This window comes from Scyliorhinus torazame, unplaced genomic scaffold (genome assembly GCF_047496885.1).
Source record: "Scyliorhinus torazame isolate Kashiwa2021f unplaced genomic scaffold, sScyTor2.1 scaffold_201, whole genome shotgun sequence".
Lineage (NCBI taxonomy): Eukaryota > Metazoa > Chordata > Chondrichthyes > Carcharhiniformes > Scyliorhinidae > Scyliorhinus > Scyliorhinus torazame.
This window is the reverse complement of record NW_027307928.1, coordinates 242,852-258,085: the sequence shown is the minus strand read 5'-3', so window position 1 is coordinate 258,085 and position 15,234 is coordinate 242,852. Positions and strand designations below refer to the sequence as shown.

The 15,234-nt window shown below is 53.1% G+C and overlaps 1 protein-coding gene across 1 annotated transcript in view; it reads left to right on the top strand.

The window, feature by feature from the left end:
- The window catches only part of LOC140405759 (FH1/FH2 domain-containing protein 3), an 89,367-nt gene extending 75,302 nt beyond the window's left edge, over nt 1-14,065 (top strand). Inside the window, exons 7-9 of the mRNA XM_072494194.1 lie at nt 3,198-3,372; nt 8,049-8,227; nt 13,706-14,065. Of these exons, the coding sequence (XP_072350295.1) occupies nt 3,198-3,372; nt 8,049-8,227; nt 13,706-13,721 (370 nt within the window). The 3' untranslated portion in view covers nt 13,722-14,065. The remainder of the gene's footprint in view (nt 1-3,197; nt 3,373-8,048; nt 8,228-13,705) is intronic.
- Nucleotides 14,066-15,234: the final 1,169 nt, after the last annotated feature.

Here is a 15,234-nt window from a genome sequence, read left to right as displayed (position 1 = left end):
CTGGATTTACGGGGACTCGGGTCTCTGGGGTGGCCCCAGAACTGCAGCTCGCTGATTCAGAAGCGTGCCTTAGACCACGTGTGTGTATGTCAAGAGCTGGCTCTTTCAAAATCATTCGTCCCTTAGAATCACGGCAGAGCCACATTCGCTGCCCACTCCGAGTTGCACGAATCATGTGACTGAAGCCTTGTGAGGCCCACATCAGGGCTGCTTTCCTCTGGGACTCGGCAGTACAGAGGGAACTGGGCATACATGAATCACCTGAAGACAGCGCCGTGGGTACAGCGAATGACTAGGGAGGCAATTGGGATGTGGCCCTTTATTTCAATGGGGGAGGGCGTGCAGGGTAAACGTTCGGGAAGACTCACTACAACCTGGCCTTGGTGAGGCGGGGTACTGGGTACAGTTCTGGTCTCCTTACTTGCGGAGGGATGTACCGGCATCGGAGGCCGTTCAGAGAAGGTTCATGGGGCCGATTCCCGGGATGAAGGGGGTTTGTCCGATGAGGAAAGGTTGAGCCGGTCGGGGCCGGTACCCATTGGAGTTGAGAAAGAACCAGAGGAGATCATATTGAAACGGATCAGGTTCTGAGGGGGAGGGGGGTTTGACAGGGTGGATGCTGGGAGGATGTTTCCCCCTCCTGAGGGTGGGGGGGATCTAGAACAAGAGCATGGTTTCAAATAAGGGGATCACCCATTTAAGACAGAAATGAGGTCCAATTTCTTCTCTCAGAAGATCATGAGCAGGAGTTGAACCCATTGCCAACCAATGGGCAACCATTTTGAAGTGGGGGTCACGAATGACATGTTGGAATGCAAAAGTAAAACTGGCAGCAAACCAGTGCCAGGCAATAACCACCTCCAACAAGAGAGAATCTAACTATCTACCCTTGACATTCAATGGCATTTTCCACCGATGAATTCCACCCCCCTCCCCCCTCCACTGTCAACTTTCTGAGGGGTTACCATTGACCATAAATTCAACTGCACCAGCCATATAAATACTGTGGCTACTGGAGTAGATCAGCGGCTGGGAATCCTGCGGTGAGTAACTCACCGACTCTCCCCCCAAAGCCTGTCCCCCATCTACAAGGCACCAGTCAGGAGTGCGATGGGATACTCTCCACTTGCCTGGGTGAGTGCGGCTCCGACAACACTCGAGAAGCTCGACACCATCCAGGACAAAGCAGCCCCGCTTTGATCGGCACCCCATCCACAAACATTCACTCCCTCCACCACCGACGCACAGTGACAGCAGCGTGTGTACCATCTACAAGATGCACCGCAGCGACTCACCAAGGCTCCTTCGACAGCACCTTCCAAACCCACCACCTCTACCATCTAGAAGGACAAGGGACAGCAGACACATGGGGAACTCCACCAGCTGCAAGTTCCCCTCCAAGCCCCACACTCACCACCCTGACTGGGAAATATATCGGCCGTTCCTTCACTGTCGCTGGGTCACAATCCTGGACCTCCCTCCCTGACAGCACTGTGGGTGTTACCCACACCACACAGGGACTGCAGCCGGTTCGAGATGGCGGCTCACCCACCACCTTCTCAATTAGGGACGGGCAAAAAAAGCTGGGCCCGGCAAGCGACGCCCCACTTCCTATGAACGACATTTTTAAGAAGTCATTTTATGCACAGTAAGCTCCCAATGTGACTATCAATGACCAGATCACTGGCTTTTAGCAATGTCGGTGTTGAGCGATAAATATTGCCCCAGGTCAAATCTCACCCTGTGTCAGATATTGTCTGTGGGCTATTTTCATGGACCTGATCAGAGGAGCCTCAGTTGGATGTCTTGTAAAGACATGACTGGGAATGGGGTGGGAAGGCAGCCCTGAGCGGCACGGTAGAACAGTGGGTAGCACAGTTGCTTCTCAAGTCCAAGGTCCAGGTTCGATTCCCCGCTGGGTCACTGTCTATGCGGAGCCTGCATGTTCTCCCCGTATCTATGTGGGTTTCCTCCGGTGCTCCGGTTCCCTCCCAAAAGTCCTGAAAGATGTGCTGGTTTGAGTGCGGTCTGTGCTCTGCCAAATTGCGAACAATCAGCTGCACCAGGTGGGAATCTGATGGAAGTCCCCATTCTGTTTCCCCACCCCCAACCCCCGAGAAAGAAGACATTCATTTAACTACCGATTGTGTGAAATTCTTGGTACGGAAACATGCTGGTGACACAAAGATGAAAATCGCTTATTGTCACAAGTAGGCTTCAAATGAAGTTCCTGTGAAAAGCCCCTGTGAAAAGATAGGTCGGAACGTACATTATGAAGAGGACATAAGGAGGCTATGAAGGGACATAGATCGGATAAGCGAGTGGGAAAAGATCTGGCAAATGGAGTATAACATGGGCAAAGTGAAATTATCCATTTTGCCAGGAAGAATAAAAAAGAAGCTTGTTATCGAAATGGTGAGAGATTGCAGAGCTCTGAGGTGTAGATAGATCTGGGTGTCATAGATTATCATAGAATTTACAGTGCAGAAGGAGGCCATTCGGCCCATCGAGTCTGCACCGGCTCTTGGAAAGAGCACCCTACCCAAGGTCAACACCTCCACCCTATCCCCATATCCCAGTAACCCCACCCAACACTAAGGGCAATTTTGGACACTAAGGGCAATTTATCATGGCCAATCCACCTAACCTGCACATCTTTGGACTGTGGGAGGAAACCGGAGCACCCGGAGGAAACCCACGCACACACGGGGAGAACGTGCAGACTCCGCACAGACAGTGACCCAAGCCGGGAATCGAACCTGGGACCCCTGGAGCTGTGAAGCAATTGTGCTATCCACAATGCTACCGTGCTGCCCTGTGTCCTAGTACATGAATCACAAAATGTTAGTATGCTGGTAGAGCAAGTAATTAGGAAAGCTTATCAGATCAGCCATGATCTTATCGAACAGTGGAGCAGGCTTTAGGGACTGAGTGGTCAACTGATGCTCAGAATTCATATGTTCATCCTTATTTATTCAGCCATTTAAAATCGGAACTGAATGAGCAATTGAACTCGGAACATGTTATTTCTTCCGAGCAGACTCCCTCTGTTGGTACATGTGGACAGAACGCACAAAGCAATTTTCAATATGCGGACAGGCTGCAGGCTGGTTTTGACCCCGGGTCCATCCACCCTGGGCGAAACCTCAGAGGGTCGATTAAGGTGGGTGGCCATTCACGCGATTCTCCCCTTGCAGGTTCCATTCCTTCCTCCTCTACTTCGGCTATCCCAGCTCCTGCGTCCGCAAGATGACCGTCAGCAAGTTCTGCAAGCTCATCAGCAGCTTCGCCCTGGAGTATCACACAACCCGAGCCCAGATCCTGCAGCAGAAGGAAAAGCAGGACAGAGAGAAGGAGAGACAGCAGCGAGAGGTCAGTCACCATGTCTGTGTGTGCGCGTGTGGGTAGGTGGGTGGTGAGCAGGCAGGATGCTGGGTGGAGTAGGAATTGCTGTAGGCGAGGGGAACGGAGAAAGAGAGTGAAAGTGAGAAAAGACAAAGACAAAAAAAAATGGAAGTCGAGACTGACCGAGAAACAGAATGAGAAAGTAAGACGCAGAGAGAGAGAGAAAGAGACAGAACCACAGATAAAGAGATAAAGTCAGGGAAAGAGACAAAAATGCAGATAGACCGAACCGGGAGGGGGCAGGAACGTGAGAGACAGAAAACAGAGCAAGAGACAGAAAAACAGAGGCAGGTAATGGATGGAGAGTTAGGTAGAGAGAGACGTGGAGTGGGACAGAGTGAAAAAGGGACTGAGAGAGAAGCAGAGAGAGTGAGAGAGACAGACAGAAATTAACAGATGGAGAGAAGGAAAAAGAGGGAGAAATAGGGCCAGACAGTCCGAGTCAGTGAGAGATAGACATGTGAGTGAGACAGACCGAGCAACAGGCGAGAGAGATACAGACTGTCAGACGGAGAGTGGGACAGAGAGCGAGAGAGGGGCAGAAAGTGCGAGAGAGAGACACAGAGCGAGAGAGGGACAGAGGGAGAGGAACAGAGAGAGAGAGAGAGAGAGAGAGAGACGGAAAGAGCCAGAGGGAGAGAGAGACGGACAGGAAGAGAGAAAAAATAACAAGCTGAACAGAATTTGAGAAGGGGAGAACCTGTGTGGTCAGGGGAACGTTAACTGGGAAGGCCAAAACTGGGGGAACATACAATAAATATAGAAGACAAAGCTTCATTCTGTATCAAACCCCGTGCGGTACCTGTCCTCGGAGTTTTTGATGGGGACAGTGTAGAGGGAGCTTTACTCTGTATCTAACCCCGTGCTGTACCTGTCCTGGGAGTGTTTGATGGGGACAGTGTAGAGGGAGCTTTACTCTGTATCTAACCCCGTGCTGTACCTGTCCTGGGAGTGTTTGATGTGGACAGTGTAGAGGGAGCTTTACTCTGTATCTAACCCCGTGTTGTACCTGTCCTGTGTGTTTGATGGGGACAGTGTAGAGGGAGCTTTACTCTGTATCTAACCCCATGCTGTACCTGTCCTGGGAGTGTTTGATGGGGACAGTGTAGAGGGAGCTTTACTCAGTATCTAACCCCTTGCTGTACCTGTCCTGGGAGTGTTTGTTGGGGACAGTGAAGAGGGAGCTTTACTCTGTACCTAACCCCGTGCTGTACCTGTCCTGGGAGTGTTTGATGGGGACAGTGTTTGGGAGCTTTACTCTGTATCTAACCCCGTGCTGTACCTGTCCTGGGAGTGTTTGATGCGGACAGTGTTTGGGAGCTTTACTCTGTATCTAACCCCGTGCTGTACCTGTCCTGGGAGTGTTTGATGGGGACAGTGCAGAGGGACCTTTACTCTGTATCTAACCCCGTGCTGTACCTGTCCTGGGAGTGTTTGATGGAGTCAGTGTAGAGGGAGCTTTACTCTGTATCTAACCCCGTGCTGTACCTGTCCTGGGAGTGTTTGATGGGGACAGTGTAGAGGGAGCTTTACTCTGTGTCAAACCCCGTGCTGTACCTGACCTGGGAGTATTTGATGGGGACAGTGTAGTGGGAGCTTTACTCTGTATCTAACCCCGTGCTGTCCCTGTCCTGGGAGTGTTTGATGGGGACAGTGTAGAGGGAGCTTTACTCTATATCTAACCCCTTGCTGTACCTGTCCTGGGAGTGTTTGACAGGGACAGTGTAGAGGGAGCTTTACTCTGTATCTAACCCCGTGCTGTACCTGTCCTGGGAGTGTTTGATGGGGAAAGTATAGAGGGAGCTTTACTCTGTATCTAACCTCGTGCCATATCTGTGCTGGGAGTGTTTGATGGGGACAGTGTAGAGGGAGCTTTACTCTGTATCTAACCCCGTGCTGTAGCTGTCCTGGGAGTGTTTGATGGGGACAGTGAAGAGGGAGCTTTACTCTGTATCTAACCCCGTGCTGTACCTGTCCTGGGAGTGTTTGATGGGGACAGTGTAGAGGGAGCTTTACTCTGTATCTAACCCCGTGCTGTACCTGTCCTGGGAGTGTTTGATAGGGACAGTGTCGAGGGAGCTTTACTCTGTATCTAACCCCGTGCTGTACCTGTCCTGGGAGTGTTTGATGGGGACGGTGTAGAGGGAGCTTTACTCTGTATCTAACCCCATGCTGTACCTGCCCTGCGAGTGTTTGGTGGGGACAGTGTAGAGGGAGCTTTACTCTGTATCTAACCCCATGCTGTACCTGTCCTCGGAGTGTTTGATGGGGACAGTGTGAGGGAGCTTTACTCTGTATCTAACCCCGTGCTGTACCTGTCCTGGGAGTGTTTGATGGGGACAGTGTAGAGGGAGCTTTACTCTGTGTCAAACCCCGTGCTGTACCTGACCTGGGAGTATTTGATGGGGACAGTGTAGTGGGAGCTTTACTCTGTATCTAACCCCGTGCTGTCCCTGTCCTGGGAGTGTTTGATGGGGACAGTGTAGAGGGAGCTTTACTCTATATCTAACCCCTTGCTGTACCTGTCCTGGGAGTGTTTGACAGGGACAGTGTAGAGGGAGCTTTACTCTGTATCTAACCCCGTGCTGTACCTGTCCTGGGAGTGTTTGATGGAGTCAGTGTAGAGGGAGCTTTACTCTGTATCTAACCCCGTGCTGTACCTGTCCTGGGAGTGTTTGATGGGGACAGTGTAGAGAGAGCTTTACTCTGTGTCAAACCCCGTGCTGTACCTGACCTGGGAGTATTTGATGGGGACAGTGTAGTGGGAGCTTTACTCTGTATCTAACCCCGTGCTGTCCCTGTCCTGGGAGTGTTTGATGGGGACAGTGTAGAGGGAGCTTTACTCTATATCTAACCCCTTGCTGTACCTGTCCTGGGAGTGTTTGACAGGGACAGTGTAGAGGGAGCTTTACTCTGTATCTAACCCCGTGCTGTACCTGTCCTGGGAGTGTTTGATGGGGAAAGTATAGAGGGAGCTTTACTCTGTATCTAACCTCGTGCCATATCTGTGCTGGGAGTGTTTGATGGGGACAGTGTAGAGGGAGCTTTACTCTGTATCTAACCCCGTGCTGTAGCTGTCCTGGGAGTGTTTGATGGGGACAGTGAAGAGGGAGCTTTACTCTGTATCTAACCCCGTGCTGTACCTGTCCTGGGAGTGTTTGATGGGGACAGTGTAGAGGGAGCTTTACTCTGTATCTAACCCCGTGCTGTACCTGTCCTGGGAGTGTTTGATAGGGACAGTGTCGAGGGAGCTTTACTCTGTATCTAACCCCGTGCTGTACCTGTCCTGGGAGTGTTTGATGGGGACGGTGTAGAGGGAGCTTTACTCTGTATCTAACCCCATGCTGTACCTGCCCTGCGAGTGTTTGGTGGGGACAGTGTAGAGGGAGCTTTACTCTGTATCTAACCCCATGCTGTACCTGTCCTCGGAGTGTTTGATGGGGACAGTGTGAGGGAGCTTTACTCTGTATCTAACCCCGTGCTGCATCTTTCCTGGGAGTGTTTGATGGGGACAGTGTAGAGGGAGTTTTACTATGCATCTAACCCCGTGCTGTACCTATCCTGGGAGTGTTTGATGTGGACAGTGTAGAGGGAGCTTTACTCTGTATCTAACCCCGTGCTGTATCTGTCCTGGGAGTGTTTGATGGGGACAGTGTAGAGGGAGCTTTACTCTGTATCTAACCCCGTGCTGTATCTGTCCTGGGAGTGTTTGATGGGGAAAGTATAGAGGGAGCTTTAGTAGAGGGAGCTTTACTCTGTATCTAACCCCGTGCTGCATCTGTCCTGGGAGTGTTTGAAGGGGAAGGTATAGAGGGAGCTTTACTCTGTATCTAACCTCGTGCTGTATCTGTGCTGGGAGTGTTTGATGGGGACAGTGTCGAGGGAGCTTTACTCTGTATATAACCCCGTGCTGTACCTGTCCTGGGAGTGTTTGATGGGGACTGTGTAGAGGGTGCTTTACTTTGTATCTAACCCCGTGCTGTAGCTGTCCTGGGAGTGTTTGATGGGGACAGTGAAGAGGGAGCTTTACTCTGTATCTAACCTCGTGCTGTACCTGTCCTGGGAGTGTTTAATGGGGACAGTGTAGAGGGAGCTTTACTCTGTATCTAACCCCGTGCTGTACCTGTCCTGGGAGTGTTTGATGGGGACAGTGTAGAGGGAGCTTTACTCTGTATCTAACCCCGTGCTGTACCTGTCCTGGGAGTGTTTGATGGGGGACAGTGTAGAGGGAGCTTTACTCTGTATCTAACCCCGTGCTGTACCTGTCCTGGGAGTGTTTGATGGGGACAGTGTAGAGGGAGCTTTACTCTGTATCTAACCCCGTGCTGTACCTGTCGTGGGAGTGTTTGATGGGGACAGTGTAGAGGGAGCTTTACTCTGTATCTAACCCCGTGCTGTACCTGTCCTGGGAGTGTTTGATGGAGACAGTGTAGAGGGGGCTTTCCTCTGTATCTAACCCCATGCTGTCCCAGTCCTGGGAGTGTTTGATGGGGACAGTGTAGAGGGAGCTTTACTCTGTATCTAACCCCGTGCTGTACCTGTCCTGGGAGTGTTTGATGGGGACAGTGTAGTTGCCAATCACACTGCCGCTCTGACAGTAACCCCCTCTGCTCTCCTGGCATCTCCGCTGCCGTTATTCCCAGGAATGTGTGCAGGCTTCGTGCACCGATTCCCCTCTGAACATCGCCACGGTGATCCGGAGCATGTATCCAGAGGTAAGCCGGCAGCATGAGCACATGACGGAGATCCTGAACACGCCAGAGACGACCCGGAAGTACGACTCTAGCCTGCCCCGGTCGAGGAGCAAGAAAGTGGAGCACGGGTAAGGGGGCAGGGTCACCGGGATAGGAATTCCCGGCAGGTGGTGGCGTAAATGTTAATGCCACTGGGCTGGTAAACCATTGGTCTCAGGCTCATAAGAACATAGGAACAGTGAGCAGGAGGAGGCCATTCAGCCCCTCGAGCCTGGTCCACCATTCATTAATGATCATGGCTGATCTCACCGTGGCCTCATCTCCATGTGGGCGGCTCGGTAGCACAGTGGTTTGCACTGTGCTTCACAGCAGCAGGGTCCCAGGTTCGATTCCCGGCTTGGGTCACTGACCGTGTGGAGTCTGCACGTTCTCCCCGTGTCTGCGAGGGTTTCCTCTGGGTGCTCCGGTTTCCTCCCACAAGTCCCGAAAGACTTGGGTGAATTGGACATTCTGAATTCTCCCTCTGTGACCCGGACAGGCTCCGGAATGTGGCGACTGGGGGATTTTCACAGTAACTTCATTGCAGTGTTAACGTAAACCTACTTGTGACAATAAAGATTATAACGTTCCATAACCCTTCATTCTGCTACGAGTTAAAAACCCATCTATCTCCTCCTCAAACTTGTTCAGGTGTCCACCGCACTCTGGGATAGAGAATTCCACAGATTCACCAGACTTTGAGAAAAGTAATTCCTCTTCATTCCTCTTTTAAACGTGCCCCCCCCCCCCCCCTTAGCCTGAAACTATGTCCGCTTATTCAAGAATGTCCAACAGGGGGAAACATCTGCTCTACCCCGTCAGTCCCCCTTTAGCATTTTATAGACCTCAATTAGGTCTTCTCTCTTTCTTCTAAACTCCAAATGAGAAAAGGCCCAAAACAGTCTTCATTCTTCTTGGACAGTCCTTCATCCCTGGAATCAATCAAAGAACAAAAGAACAAAGAAAAGTACAGCACAGGAACAGGCCCTTCGGCCCTCCAAGCCTGTGCCGACCATGCTGCCCGTCTAAATTAAAATCTTCTGCACTTCCTGGGTCCGTCTCCCTCTCATCCCATCCTATTCAAAATGCCCCTTAATCATAGATTATCATAGAATTTACAGTGCAGAAGGAGGCCATTCGGCCCATCGAGTCTGCACCGGCTCTTGGAAAGAGCACCCTACCCAAGGTCAACACCTCCACCTTATCCCCATAACCCCACCCAACACTAAGGGCAATTTTGGACACTAAGGGCAATTTATCATGGCCAATCCACCTAACCTGCACATCTTTGGACTGTGGGAGGAAACCGGAGCACCCGGAGGAAACCCACGCACACACGGGGAGAACGTGCAGACTCCGCACAGACAGTGACTCAAGCCGGAATCGAACCTGGGTCCCTGGAGCTGTGAAGCAACTGTGCTAACCACAATGCTACTGTGCTGCGAACAATCCAGTGAACAATGCTCTGACATGGGCGGTGACATGGGAGTTGGGACACGGGAGTTGTTGGAATTCAAATTTTGTTAATAAAATCTGGAATACATAGCGCTAATTGCAGTAATGATGACCGTTACTATGATCGATTGTCATTAAAAACCCATCTGGTTCACACTGATGGAAAGGGGAAATCCACCATCCTTACCTAGCCTGCACGAGAGTCCAGAGACCTCCCCCGCATATTAATATGATTCACTTTTAACTGTCCCCTCCCTGAAATGGCTGAGTGAGCCCGCAATCAATTCAAGGGGAAAATTAGCGATGGAGGGGAAATACTGAAATGCTGGAGCAATGTCGATGAGGCCCATGTTCAGTGAAAGATGAGAAAAAGGGTGCTGGCAAAGGGTACGGAAATCAGAACAGGTATCTCAGGCTATCAACAAAATCAGGGTCCCGGGAAGGGACTGTGGGTGGTGGGAGGGGTTATTAAATGGGGAGGGGGTCCTTTGTGCAGGGAACCTTTAGAATGGAGAGGTTTGGTGTGTGATGCCCACTTACGAGGGGCCAGGAATTAACTCGCAGGGTGAATGACCCACCACCCTGTTCCTGTGTAACTAGCTGGAGAAGGGGCTGAATGGGCCTCCTCCTGTTCCCGTGTAACAGGCTGGAGAAGGGGCTGAATGGGCCTCCTCCTGTTCCTGTGTAACAGGCTGGAGAAGGGGCTGAATGGGCCTCCCCCTGTTCCTTTGTAACAGGCTAGAGAAGGGGCTGAATGGGCCTCCTCCTGTTCCTGTGTAACAGGCTGGAGAAGGGGCTGAATGGACCTCCTCCTGTTCCTGTGTAACAGGCTGGAGAAAGGGCTGAATGGGCCTCCTCTCATTCATGTGTAACATGCTGGAGAAGGGGCTGAATGGGCCTCCTCCTGTTCCTGTGTAACAGGCTGGAGAAGGGGCTGAATGGGCCTCCTCCTGTTCCTGTGTAACAGGCTGGAGAAGGGGCTGAATGGACCACCTCCTGTTCCCGTGTTAGAGGCTGGAGAAGGGGCTGAATGGGCCTCCTCCTGTTCCTGTGTAACAGGCTGGAGAAGGGGCTGAATGGACCTCCTCCTGTTCCCGTGTTAGAGGCTGGAGAAGGGGCTGAATGGGCCTCCTCCTGTTCCTGTGTAACAGGCTGGAGAAGGGGCTGAATGGACCTCCTCCTGTTCCCGTGTTAGAGGCTGGAGAAGGGGCTGAATGGGCCTCCTCCTGTTCCTGTGTAACAGACTGGAGAAGGGGCTGAATGGGACTCCTCCTGTTCCTGTGTAACATGCTGGAGAAGGGGCTGAATGGGACTCCTCCTGTTCCTGTGTAACAGGCTGGAGAAGGGGCTGAATGGGCCTCCTATTGTTCCTGTGTAACAGGCTGGAGAAGGGGCTGAATGGGCCCCCTACTGTTCCTGTGTAACAGGATGGAGAAGGGGCTGAATGGGCGTCTTCCTGTTCCCGGGTAACAGGCTGGAGAAGGGGCTGAATGGGCCTCCTCCTGTTCCTGTGTAACAGGCTGGAGAAGGGGCTGAATGGACCTCCTCCTGTTCCCGTGTTAGAGGCTGGAGAAGGGGCTGAATGGGCCTCCTCCTGTTCCTGTGTAACAGGCTGGAGAAGGGACTGAATGGGCCTCCTCCCATTCCTGTGTAACATGCTGGAGAAGGGGCTGAATGGGACTCCTCCTGTTCCTGTGTAACAGGCTGGAGAAGGGGCTGAATGGGCCTCCTATTGTTCCTGTGTAACAGGCTGGAGAAGGGGCTGAATGGGCCCCCTACTGTTCCTGTGTAACAGGATGGAGAAGGGGCTGAATGGGCGTCTTCCTGTTCCCGGGTAACAGGCTGGAGAAGGGGCTGAATGGGCCTCCTCCTGTTCCTGTGTAACAGGCTGGAGAAGGGGCTGAATGGACCTCCTCCTGTTCCCGTGTTAGAGGCTGGAGAAGGGGCTGAATGGGCCTCCTCCTGTTCCTGTGTAACAGGCTGGAGAAGGGACTGAATGGGCCTCCTCCCATTCCTGTGTAACATGCTGGAGAAGGGGCTGAATGGGACTCCTCCCATTCCTGTGTAACATGCTGGAGAAGGGGCTGAATGGGACTCCTCCTGTTCCTGGGGCCTGGAGAAGGGACTGAATGGGCCTCCTCCCATTCCTGTGTAACATGCTGGAGAAGGGGCTGAATGGGACTCCTCCTGTTCCTGTGTAACAGGCTGGAGAAGGGACTGAATGGGCCTCCTCCCATTCCTGTGTAACATGCTGGAGAAGGGGCTGAATGGGACTCCTCCTGTTCCTGTGTGACAGGCTGGAGAAGGGCTGAATGGGCCTCCTCCTGTTCCTGTGTAACAGGCTGGAGAAGGGGCTGAATGGGCCTCCTCCTGTTCCTGTGTAACATGCTGGAGAAGGGGCTGAATGGGCCTCCTCCTGTTCCTGTGTAACAGGCTGGAGAAGGGGCTGAATGGGCCTCCTCCTGTTCCTGTGTAACAGGCTGGAGAAGGGACTGAATGGGCCTCCTCCCATTCCTGTGTAACATGCTGGAGAAGGGGCTGAATGGGACTCCTCCCATTCCTGTGTAACATGCTGGAGAAGGGGCTGAATGGGACTCCTCCTGTTCCTGGGGGCTGGAGAAGGGACTGAATGGGCCTCCTCCCATTCCTGTGTAACATGCTGGAGAAGGGGCTGAATGGGACTCCTCCTGTTCCTGTGTAACAGGCTGGAGAAGGGACTGAATGGGCCTCCTCCCATTCCTGTGTAACATGCTGGAGAAGGGGCTGAATGGGACTCCTCCTGTTCCTGTGTGACAGGCTGGAGAAGGGCTGAATGGGCCTCCTCCTGTTCCTGTGTAACAGGCTGGAGAAGGGGCTGAATGGGCCTCCTCCTGTTCCTGTGTAACATGCTGGAGAAGGGGCTGAATGGGCCTCCTCCTGTTCCTGTGTAACAGGCTGGAGAAGGGGCTGAATGGGCCTCCTCCTGTTCCTGTGTAACAGGCTGGAGAAGGGGCTGAATGGGCATCCTCCTGTTCCTGTGTAACAGGCTGGAGAAGGGGCTGAATGGGCCTCCTCCTGTTCCCGTGTAACATGCTGGAGAAGGGGCTGAATGGGCCTCCTCCTGTTCCTGTGTAACAGGCTGGAGAAGGGGCTGAATGGGCCTCCTCCCGTTCCTGTGCAACAGGCTGGATAAGGGGCTGAATGGGCCTCCTCCTGTTCCTGTGTAATAGGCCGGTGAAGGGGCTGAATGAGCCCCCTACTGTTCCTGTGTAACAGGATGGAGAAGGGGCTGAATGGGCGTCTTCCTGTTCCCGTGTAACAGGCTGGAGAAGGGGCTGAATGGGCATCCTCCTGTTCCTGTGTAACAGTCTGGAGAAGGGGCTGAATGGGCCTCCTCCTGTTCCTGTGTAACAGGCTGGAGAAGGGCTGAATGGGCCTCCTCCTGTTCCTGTGTAACGGGCTGGAGAAGGGGCTGAATGGGCCACCTCCTGTTCCTGTGGAACAGGCTGGAGAAGGGGCTGAATGGGCCTCCTCCTGTTCCTGTGTAACAGGCTGGAGAAGGGGCTGAATGGGCCTCCTCCTGTTCCTGTGTAACAGGATGGAGAAGGGGCTGAATGGGCCTCCTCCTGTTCCTGTGTAACAGGCTGGAGAAGGGGCTGAATGGGCCTCCTCCTGTTCCCTGTGTAACAGGCTGGAGAAGGGGCTGAATGGGCCTCCTCCTGTTCCTGTGTAACAGGCTGGAGAAGGGGCTGAATGGGCCTCCTCCTGTTCCCTGTGTAACAGGCTGGAGAAGGGGCTGAATGGGCCTCCTCCTGTTCCCTGTGTAACAGGCTGGAGAAGGGGCTGAATGGGCCTCCTCCTGTTCCTGTGTAACCGGCTGGAGAAGGGGCTGAATGGGCCTCCTCCTGTTCCTGTGTAACAGGCTGGAGAAGGGGCTGAATGGGCCTCCTCCTGTTCCTGTGTAACAGGCTGGAGAAGGGGCTGAATGGGCCTCCTCCTGTTCCTGTGTAACAGGCTGGAGAAGGGGCTGAATGGGCCTCCTCCCGTTCCCTGTGTAACAGGCTGGAGAAGGGGCTGAATGGGCCTCCTCCTGTTCCCGTTTGACTAAATTCTGAACTTTTGATCCAATGCAGGTTTCGTCCAGAGTAAGTTTCCGTGGTAACTGGGCCCCCGCACCCCCCTGGGGGAGAAGACAAAGAGCAAAAGGCTCCTGAAACGAGGTTACTCAAGGGGACAAGATGGGGCATCAAACGTGGATCCGCACACGGCGACACAGCTTCCTCAAGGGCGTTTATGTTTCTCGGTTTACGCCTTGCCGTGATTATTGGTGAGCGCAGGTCCGGGTCCCACCACCGGCTGATGCGTTTGAATGATTTGCCAATAAAAACATTCCCGAGCAACCTAAATGGCCACTGCCATTGTGTGTTTTTGTTTTCAAACGAAAAATCTCGGCCTCTTCACTCACGTTCCTTCGGTGGTTGAGGTGGGGATCGTCCTTAATGTCTCCTGCTCCCGGTACCCTCAATCCCCCTTCACCCACTCATCCTCTCCACAGTTCCTCCCTTCCCCTCCCCTCATATCGCCTTCCTTTGGTCTTCTGCCTCCGCATCCTATCTCAATTATTACCCTTTACCCAATGGGCTGCGGATGACCCTGGACCACTGAATTGTCGGTTTATCTTGATCTGTTATACAGAGTAGCGCCATTGCAATGACCATCTCCAAAAAGAGACAAGGACAAGGGGCAGCAGACGCATCGGGAACACCAGCACCTGCAAGTTCCCCTCCAAGCCCCACACTCACCATCCTGACTGGGAAATATATCGGCCAGGCCAAAACCTGGGAAACGCCCTCCCGAACAGCACTGCCAATTGTACCTAGAACACGAGAGGGTTAATCCCCTCCAATAGTAACAGGCCGCGCGGTGTCTGACTGTAACTGGGGAGAGAGGTGGGTGAGAGGGTTAATCCCCTCTGATAGGAACAGGCTGCCCGGTGTCTGACTGTAACTGGGGAGAGAGGTGGGTGAGAGGGTTAATCCCCTCCGATAGGAACAGGCTGCCCGGTGTCTGACTGTAACTGGGAGAGGGAGGTGGGTGAGAGGGTTAATCCCCTCCGATAGGAACAGGCTGCCCGGTGTCTGACTGTAACTGGGAGAGAGGTGGGTGAGAGGGTTAATCCCCTCCGATAGGAACAGGCTGCCCGGTGTCTGACTGTAACTGGGAGAGAGATGGGTGAGAGGGGTAATCCCCTCCGATAGGAACAGGCTGCCCGGTGTCTGACTGTAACTGGGAGAGAGGTGGGTGAGAGGGTTAATCCCCTCCGATAGGAACAGGCTGCCCGGTGTCTGACTGTAACTGGGAGAGAGGTGGGTGAGAGGGTTAATCCCCTCCGATAGGAACAGGCTGCCTGGTGTCTGACTGTAACTGGGAGAGAGGTGGGTGAGAGGGTTAATCCCCTCCGATAGGAACAGGCTGCCCGATGTCTGAGTGTAACTGGGAGAGAGGTGGGTGAGAGGGTTAATCCCCTCCGATAGGAACAGGCTGCCCGGTGTCTGACTGTAACTGGGAGAGAGGTGGGCTGAGAGGGTTAATCCCCTCCGATAGGAACAGGCTGCCTGTAACTGGGGAGAGAGGTGGGTGAGAGGGTTAATCCTCTCCGATA